This window comes from Chlamydotis macqueenii, chromosome 7 (assembly GCF_036417535.1).
Source record: "Chlamydotis macqueenii isolate bChlMac1 chromosome 7, bChlMac1.mat, whole genome shotgun sequence".
Classification (NCBI taxonomy): Eukaryota; Metazoa; Chordata; class Aves; order Otidiformes; family Otididae; genus Chlamydotis; species Chlamydotis macqueenii.
Genome location: NC_141562.1, coordinates 13990297 through 13999803, shown reverse-complemented (window position 1 = coordinate 13999803; position 9507 = coordinate 13990297). Strand labels below are relative to the sequence as shown.

Sequence of the window (9507 nt, the reverse complement as noted above, 5' to 3'; positions counted from 1 at the left end):
CTCCAGATCCTCCTTCAGCTTTCCCCAGCTCTCAGGTGCCAGTCACCCTTCTCTCTTAACATACGGATCCTGTGTGCTCGCAGACTGGCGGGGGTTGAATGCCTCCCAGCACCTGGTGCAGCTGGATTGGGAAGATGCAACTGTTTTTTAGTGTACTGGTGATGTTAAGAAATGTATTTTGAAATAGAGGGGTTTGCGGAAGCGAGCCCTCTAAGGAAAGGGCTGCTTGATGTGTTTTAGCCTCATCTGCCCCCTTCAAAACCTCCCGGCCCTGACACAGCAGCCGGGTGCGAGTGCGTTTTGAAGCCTCCGGAGATGCCGTGAGCTCTAGATAACCCATTTTGTTGGGGTCCTGCTCGTTTTTTTTTTTTTTTTTTTTTCTCCAGGTACGTGACTCCAGAGGCTGAGATTTAAATGTGCCATTCCAAGAGCGCTGCCTCTAGTGCTTTCCCAGGTGTTTAACAAACCTGGTGCCTCGGGAAAGAGGGCAGTGTTTGAAAATCCATGTCCTCTTCCAAAGAGAGCCCCAGAGGAGCCCAGGCTTCTCCACTCCCCACCCCAAGTGGGGTTCCCAGGGGTGCTAAGCAGGTTTGTGCATGAGCGCGGCTGGGACCTGTACCCAAAAGGGCTCAGGAATGACTCCCTCCGTCGGGAGCTGGGGCAGGCGGGGAGGATGCTGAAACGTAGTTTGGTTCTTCTTTCTTTGGTGGTGAAGCGTAGCATGGTCGGGAGGGAAACCTGGATGCCCGACCTCATCTGGGCTTTGCTATGGCTTTTGCTGAAGCAACATCTCTGCTGTTGCAGCAGGGCTGGGGTAATGGTGGAGGTGGTGCTCTGTCATGTCATGAGAGGAGCCTGGCTGGAGCTGTGGCTGGTGTGGTGGGGGTTTGTGAGGGGCTGTCGTACGGCTGCTTTGCTGGCAATTTTTTTTTAAACTTGCACTATTTTAGGTTTTGGCAAGGCTCAAACAAGAGTTAGGAGGGCTCACAGCAGGGAAGTGATGCCCCATCGTTTCCAGCAAGCCTTCTTGCTTGGGACGTCCCGGTCCTGCCTCTTCCCCTCCTGGGACATTCCCCATCAAGGGACGTGTGCTATTTTGGCCAGACCAGTTTAAACCTCCGCTTCCCTGCGTGCAGCCTTATTTCTGATGCTGAACTTGAATGGTAAATCTTTCCTGGTTGACTTTTCCCCTGTTTCAGGCTGCGGTCGTTGTTCTCTACGTGCTCTGTGCTTGGCTCCGTGTCACCTAATGAGGCTGTGGTCTGGGGGCAGGCTCGTGAGCTTCCAGCCCTGTAAAAAAAAAAGGGAGTCAAAAGAAGTGAGCTTGGTTATTAAAGGTGAAAGGAGGCAATTAGAGGGAAAGGTGATCGGGTGATGGGAGAGAGGAGGCGCGCCGGCTTTTGCTGGGATGGCTGACAAGGCGAAAGTCTCTCAACCGTGGGAGCAAAGCGAAGGTATTAATCATGTGCCTAAACAATAATTGATGTTCCTGGTCCCCGAGCTGCTGGCTTCCCCCTTCCCCTCTGCCTCCATTGTGCAAAAGAAAATCCTAACAAAAAAAGAAAGGTTAGTGGAGGGAAGGGGCTCTCCAACTGGCTTCTACAAGGACCATGCGGTGCTTTCTGTCCTGTTAAGCCCTCATCTTGGGGGTCCCCCTCTCCATCACCACGCGGCAGCCCGTGCACGACAAGCTAGAGAAATAACTCCTTGCTTTTGTCCTCTTCCCAGGTCGGGGCAACCGCCTGCCGTACTTCATAAACTACTTCTTTGACACCTACCTGCTGATCAACGAGGATACACCCGTGGGTAAGTGGGACGTGCTCGTGGGCAGGGGCGTCCTCTGCTGCTGACCCCCTGATAGAAAAAAGATGAAAGAAATGGCGTTGTTCTGATTGACAGGTGTAGCTTATTTTTCTTTCTTTATTTAGCCAGGGATCGGTTTTTAGTAAATGCAGAAATCGACCCAGGCGTTCTCGGCCTCCTTCCAGGCTCTCAGTCCATTAAACTTGTGCTCTTCAATCAGGGCTCGTGACTGGCTTTTAATGGGGGAGAATCGATCGGGAGCAGAGGGTGGCTGGGGTGGAGGCTACGGAGGCCCCTTCTCACATCTGCTGCCGCTTCCAAGCCTGCGACCCGAGCAGCACCCTCCTCAGAAAAGCGCTCTCGCCCCACCGAAGGGGTCATTGGCGTTGTCAAGGGTTGGAGGACTCTGGAGAGGTCCTCTCTTGTGATTGCTCAGCTCAACCAGGGCTCCCAGCTGAGGCTTCTGTCCCTTCTTGGGGGTCCCCCTGGTCGCGTCTTTTGCAGCCCGCGGTGTCCTGCTTGTGGGATCTGGATGTGGGGTTTTGGATGAGCAGTGTGGAAGCTCCTGGGTGGCAGCACAGGTCTGTGTGGAGACGTGTCCTCAGGAGAAGCCTTGCTGGAGCCGCAGCCACTTGCATGGGGAGTTTTGTGTCGCGGTGATGCTCAGGTTGACTTGTGATGGAAAATAATACCACAAACTGCTTGTTGGGTGCCTTTATCCACAGCACTGGAAGAGGCAAGCTGCGAACAGCGTAAGGAAAGGAAGGACCTGACTTCATTGTAATTTTTTCTAATTTTTTTCCCCCTGATGATGTGCATCCACATCATTTTTTTTTTTTATGCCCTTCTTCAGCGAGCCTACCCCTTCCAGGTCACTTCACACCTGGTTGCTTTGCTTTGCTGTCTGTACGCTCCCTGCCCCTCGATTGCCGGTGTCCCTGCAAACACACTCAGTGCTGAACGTGCCCTGGATGAGTCCCAGGGGAAGACACAGTTGTGCAAGAGCAGGAGCGAGAGCTGGTTGGGAACAGCTTAGTGGAAATGCTTCCTCAACGAGTACACGGTTCTCGAAGTCCTTGAGCTCAAAATTGCGCTGAACTTCAATTTCGGTAGAAAACGGGGGAAGATTTCTGCCAGTCTGCTTTCCAGTGAGATATTGCGTGAGTCAAATTGTGCTTGGAATTACTTTGGGGGTTTAATTTTATTTATTTACTTATTTAAAAAAAAAAAAACCTTTGTGTTACACTATACAGAAATGAAATTCACTCTTAAGAATATTGGCACCCTGGGACTGTGTTTCCCAGACACACCAGAGGGAAACATCGGGCTTGAGAGTGTTGACAAACGGCGTTCTTGTGTTTTCTGCTGTTCGTAGATGTTTTCTGAGTTAGGCTTATTAACTAAGAAAAAAAAAAGTCTCATCTGGAAACACCTTTCTTATATCCTGACTGGGGTCTAAGTAGAACTGTACGTGGTGCCTCTTAGCTAGGAAAAATGCAGCTCCTTTTTTTGGGGATCTGTTAGAAGTGCCCATCACTGTGGCGTCGGGTGAACGCCCCCTCTTCCCCTCCCCTCCACCATCCCCGGGTACCATCTCACCTAGCCCCAAACTGAGCCGTCCCCCGCTTGCCGCCTGCCATGCTGAAAGGAATCTTAAGCAACAATTAAGAGATCATTCCCCCTCTAATCACTTACAAGAGTAAATTAGTCTTGTCAGGAGCTATTAAGACGGAGAGCTCGGAATTCGTTAGGCGCGAGCGGGCCGAGGGAGCTGCTGGCGCTGCCGCCGGTCCGGGCTGATTAATTTCTCCCCAAACATCATCAAGGCCCATCTGTTTCATTTAGGTCCGGGGAGAGCAATTTTCAGGTGGGCTGACCCTCTAGTCAGTTATTTCACCCAGAAGTAACGGAACGTGCGCACGCACGTGGAGGGAATAGGAGATGCGAGGTTGAAGAAGGTGGAAGCGATGGAAGGGGCTGGGGAAGAGATTGTGGGAGAAGAGGGGAGATGTCTGGAGAAGAGGAGGAGGAGGGATAATGACTGGTTGGGCTGTGGTGGCCCGTGTCAGCTGCTGGTAGCTGGATTGCCGTGTGTTTTGCTCCGAAAGCAGAAGTACTGGCTGGTGAACAGCCCTTAGAAGAAGAGTTTGCAAGAGAGGGTCCTTCCATCTTTATTCTGCTGCTCACTGCCTTAAGCAAAATCATTCTGAGGGCCGTTCCGGTTGATCTCAAACCTCTCAGAGGCTAGTGGAGAGCAGCATGGCTACTGATGCCAGGTGAGTTCCCAGAGCTTTCCATCTCACTGGCACACCAGAGGTGACGTTGCTGCAGGTGGGGTTACCTGGATTTGTCAGCTGGTGGAGATGGGCAGGCAGTGCTCTTGGTTTTTCTTGGTCGGGGTCGTCGTCTGTGTGTGTGTGTGTGTGTCCCACCTCTGCAAAAGGAACATCATCTTAGTGTAATGGAGTGACTGGAGTCTAATTGCCCAGCAAATGGGTTTGCTGCGTGTGGGACAGGAAGGGGAAAATTAAGATGATCCATCACATCGGGTGTTGTAACTAGCGTTGTAACCACCTAGCTTGGATTCACCTGAGTTTCTCCAAAAGCTTTCATGCCTCGTTGCCTTGCGAAGCGTGTGACAAAAGAGGCTGTTCAGACCAGTGCGGTTCCACTTTGCCTTCATCCTAGCAATAATGTTTTGGCATCGCTGGAATAAGGTTGTCTTAAAAGAGTGGGAAACAATTTAATCACCACACCTGAGCCGATGGCCTGCACGTGGCTTTGTTCTTGGGCCACGCCGTGCCAGGGGCACGGTCATCCGTGTGAGCTGGGGACGATGTGTCTCTCTTGTCCATCAGACCTTGGTTCCATCATGTCCTCCTCAAAACTAGGAGAGGCAACCAAATTTGGAGGGCTGATCTCTGCAAAGCCCATCGAGGCTGGGGGGGGGGGAACCCACCAGGATTCAGTTGCAAGGCTTGACCACCCCCCAGCTGCGTACCTCTCCCAGGAGGCAGGGGCTGTGCTCTCCGTCCCCTGGGTTCACCCTGCTCGTATGACTGATGGGGAATTTTATGGGTTGCTTCTGCCTCCGCTTTGCTATGTGTGACTTCTGCTGAGCCATAAATCACCATAAATTGTTTGTGTTTTGGGAGCGAGGTGGGTACGCCTTCACTAGCTTACGAAAAATCCTGCTTGTGTGGGGACTTGTGGATGGTGACTTCCAAATGCTGTGGCAGGAATTTTGGATATAGCAGAAGAGAGGGTGATTGTTGGAGACACCCAAATCTCTCTTGGTGGTGTTGACTGAGGAAGTGGTCATGCTCAGACACTGGGCTGTCTGGCCGTGCCATTGGATGTTTGAGGATCCCAGTCTGGCTCATGGCACTGAATGGGAGAACTTTGCTGTCTGGCAAATTTCTGATGGTGCAGTTTAACTTTCCGCAGTGGGGAACTCTGATTCAGGCGCTGGACCAGGCTGCCCAGGGAAGTGGTGGAGTCACCATCCCTGGAGGTGTTCAAAGAATGTATAGACATGGCACCTGGGGACATGGTTTAGCAGGCATGATGGTGTTGGGTTGACGGTTGGACTTGATGATCTTGGAGGTCTTTTCCAACCTTTATGATTCTGGCTACGCTTTCCCAGGGCAAGCTGGAGCCCTTCCAGGGTGGGCTAGGTTGAGCAGACCATCTCCTCCACTCGCGGGAGAACGCATGAAGAATGTAAGAGGAAAGCTGGTTTTTGCTGGGGAAACCCACACCAACTAAGGGACTCTGAAACATACGTATGTTTCTCTACCTGAAGAAACCTCTGCCCCTGTTCTGAGGGGCAGAGCTGAACCTTGCTCTTTGTGAGACCTTCTTCACCAAAATGGGCCATAGTGGATGTTTCCCATGGAGTTGGTGCTCTTACGGTGCACCCCAAGTTGTTGCAGCCTGAGAGAAGCCAGGGATAGCAGAGCACCGCTGAAGTGTGGTCGTACTTTGTTGGCTAGTGGTGATTGAAGTAACTGAGTAGTTGTGTCACCTCTTCCCTCTCAGGGCCTTCTGGGATGGAGAGTGGTCCCACAGGAGGACTGGAAGAGGAACTTGGTGTTTATCTGGCAGGGTGCTAGCTGGTAACTCTGCATGTGGGTCTGAGGCAGCGTGTCCTCCTGATGTTTGTTGTTGACTTGACTTGATTCTCCATCCCAGGCAAGGACCGGGCCAGAGGGCTTTTCCCCTCCAGGCAGGGAATGCTGCCATCCTCTGTAGTTTCCAAGGCAATCATCTTTTCCATTGCAGCCTTCCACTGCAGCTCTCTGGTCCTGGGCAGCCAGATGCTTTGGCACGGGGGTAAGGTCCCTGGGGGTGCTGGGCCATTCAAGCTGCTGCTGAAGATAGGGTTATCTGTGTGTGATTGAGCACGGGCCGTCTCAGCTAAACCCTGCCTGCTCGTTTGATCCCACAGCTGTAGGCATCTGCGGTGGCTGGGCTCCTTCATGGTGGTGCTTGCCTAATGTATCACTGGAAGCTAAAAAAAAAAAAATAAAATAAAAAATGTATATATATTGGCTTTGGTTTCTGCATACTTCTGGACTGATTAAATTGTTTCAGAGATGTCTCGGCCGGATATCCATGCATGAGGCTTGTGGGCCATCTGTTGGGAACAGCTTTGGAGTGGGAATGGTGGGCAGCTGAGCATGGGACTGTTTTCCCTTTGGTGTCCCCTGGCTTCCCTCCTCGCTTGTGGGGGCACACAGCTACTGGAAGAGGTGTGGTGCCCTTGTCTATCTGGTGTTGAGTCCCCCTTGCTCAAAATGAAGTAGTAAAGCTAAATGAGAAAATTAATTTGATCAGCGCATCATGGGGTGAAAAATCACCCTGGCAGAAGGCATTGTGGGCATACTGTTAATGAGGTGCTAATTGGGTGCTGGGGAGGTGTGGCTCAGAAGAGCACCAAGGATGGCTGTAGAGGTTGGAGTCAACTCCTTGAAAGGAGCAAGGTGGCACAAGGGTGCGTTGGGAGCCATGGGCAGTGCAAGAACCTTTGCCGATGATACAAGGTAGGCTGGCTTTTAGCAACATTTGGCCAGTTTGAAGGTCTTTTTGGAAAATCTGTCTATTTGTGCAAGGATTTTTCCCATAGCCTGTAAAGCTAATGTAGGTAGATGCTAGGCTCCTTGATTTGCTGCTGGGTGGATGCTCTTAGCCATACAGCACGGGGGACGACACCAGCACGGGTTCAATCTGGGCTGGGGTCCACCTGGGGATGTTTCCCCAAATACTTTCCAACCCGTGCTGCTCTGAGCTGGTCCCCCTCTTGTTCAGAAGAGGATGAGAGGGGAACACCTCACCTTCCCAGGGCCGGAAATGGTTTGCTACCCTTGGTGTAAGATCTGTGGAAACATTGCTTTTGCTGCTTTCAAAACCATCTCCTCACTGGGCAGGTCGGCGCAGCCTGTTTTCCGTGCGGAGGCAGGAACCGGCGCACCCCTTCGGGGTGACAGCACCAGCGTACGCGCGTCCATCAGCCCAGCGGGGTGCTGTGCAGCTAGCAGAACTGATTTGGCCTTTTACAAAGGAGAATTTCGCAGGAATATGCCGGTCTCTGTCTGCGAGAGAGATTGAGAGGTTTTTGAATAGAAAACCCGCTCTGCGAGCTTCGTTACGGGCATCGCTGAGGGCGAGTGTGAATATTCTCCTTCAGAAAGGGGGGCTATAGGAAATACGGCAATATTTGAGGATTTTGAGAAGGAGATTTCAGCTCTCGTAACTCAAACCCTTTTTCTGTTGTTTGTCGTTAGAAGGCTGACGGGTGAAATGACTTGTTGAGCTGTCAAAAGTGCAGCGGCGTTGATGAAAACTTAAAGCTAGAAAATTAGTTATTCCCAAGATCAGGAAACTTAAGGGGGGGGGGGGGAATCTTCCCCCCACCCAAACCCTTAACCCTGCATCATTAAATTAATCATTTCATCAATCACTTAAATTTTTGTATCTGCCTTGCTAATAGGTAATAACGCTAGTGCTTGCGTTGAAGAAGGGAAAGAGAGAGAGGGAGAAGCAAGAGAGTGTGTTTGCAACGTGGAGTAATTAACATGTCAGCGTAACCTTGCTTTTGGGAACTGCCTCCTTAAACCGTTTGAAGGTTTGATCTCGCCACCTTCCACGTTTGAGCGTGGGAGCCCTCGCACGGGGGGCCGAGCCCTTTCAAAAGAAATGGAGAAAGATGCGTATTTGTGGTAATGAGGTCTGAGTCGATTTTTAGGTCTGAGAGGACTTCAGTGGCGTTAATTATCTGTACGACGCCGTCTGTAGGAGCTTCGTATATGGGTTGGCTTCGCGTTGGGTTGCGCTCAACAGTGCCCTCCTTGTTGCTCCGGAGTGTCCAGGCTCAGCTGTCCATACCGTCCCAGCTCGGTTAAATCTGGCCTTTTCCCTGGCCGGCTGGAGGCATCAGCGTGGGTGACAAACCCGATGTAGAGCCGGGGTAACGACGTGAGTCAAGCTCAGTAAAGCAAAAAAAACCCGGGGCAGGGGGAAAAGTATATATACATGTATGTCTATGTATATATTCAAATTAGGAGGGTGAATATAGATCTTTGTGGAGGTATTAATATTCTAAGGGAATGTATTATGGGCCAAGGGTATTTCCTTGTATTGTAGGGAAATGTTTGCATGTGCGCACACTCGTAATTTTTCTTTTTGATGGGGAAGGCGAGCTGTGTTTTCACTTTGAGTCTACCTCTTAGAAAAAGCTATGGTTGCAAACAGTGATAAACATGCTTGTGCATTTTTTTTTTTTTTCTTTTTTTGCTAGGTCAGGAACTTGATATATTTGAGTTGTGTAAGCTTAAAAAAGAAGGGCTGGGGGGAAAGTAACACCCCATTGCTCCCTGCTTCTATGTTTGCACACATTTTCATCTGAGATCTCTGCAATCTGGATATGCTCCATAACTCTCTGGCTAATTTTCTTGAGTGTTGCTTCCTAGTATAAAAGAAGTCATAAAAAGCCCCCCAAAAATCAACAAAAAAAAGGTAAAAGAGGTCCAGCTTCTTTTCTTTTCACCTGCGTCAAAATGATCTGAGCAGTTAGAATCACAGAATGGTTTGGGTTGGAAGGGCCCGTTAAAGGCCACTATAAGGTCTCCCTGGAGCCTCCTCTTCTCCAGGCTGAACAGCCCCAGCTCTCTCAGCCTGTCCTCATAGGAGAGGTGCTCCAGCCCTCTGATCATCTGCGTGGCCTCCTCTGGACCTGCTCCAACTGGTCCATGTCCTTCTTGTGTTGGGGGCTCCAGAGCTGGACGCAGCACTCCAGGTGGGGTCTCACCAGGGCAGAGCAGAGAGGGAGAATCACCTCCCTCGACCTGCTGGCCACGCTTCTCTTGATGCATCCCAGGATGCGGTTGGCCTTCTGGGCCGCAAGGGTGCATTGCCTGCTCATGGTGAGCTTCTCGTCCACCAGCACTCCCAAGTCCTTCTCCTCAGGGCTGCTCTCCATCCGTTCTCTGCCCAGCCTGTATTTGTGCCTGGGATTGCCACGGCCCAGGTGCAGGACCTTGCCTGGTTGAACTTAATGAGGTTGGCATGGGCCCACCTCTCCAGCCTGTCAAGGTCCCTCTGGATGGCATCCCTCCCTTCCAGCATGTTGACGGCACCACACAGCTTGGTGTCATTGGCGAACTTGCTGAGGGTGCACTCTATCCCACTGTCCGTGTCCAAAGA

At 51.2% G+C, this 9507-nt stretch overlaps 1 protein-coding gene across 1 annotated transcript in view; it reads left to right on the top strand.

Annotated features, from left to right (window-relative positions):
- The first annotated feature begins 1408 nt into the window (after positions 1–1408).
- The window catches only part of CDH23 (cadherin related 23), a 171658-nt gene continuing 163559 nt past the window's right edge, over positions 1409–9507 (top strand). The window contains exons 1-2 of the mRNA XM_086752377.1: positions 1409–1454; positions 1729–1806. Of these exons, the coding sequence (XP_086608503.1) occupies positions 1409–1454; positions 1729–1806 (124 nt within the window). The remainder of the gene's footprint in view (positions 1455–1728; positions 1807–9507) is intronic.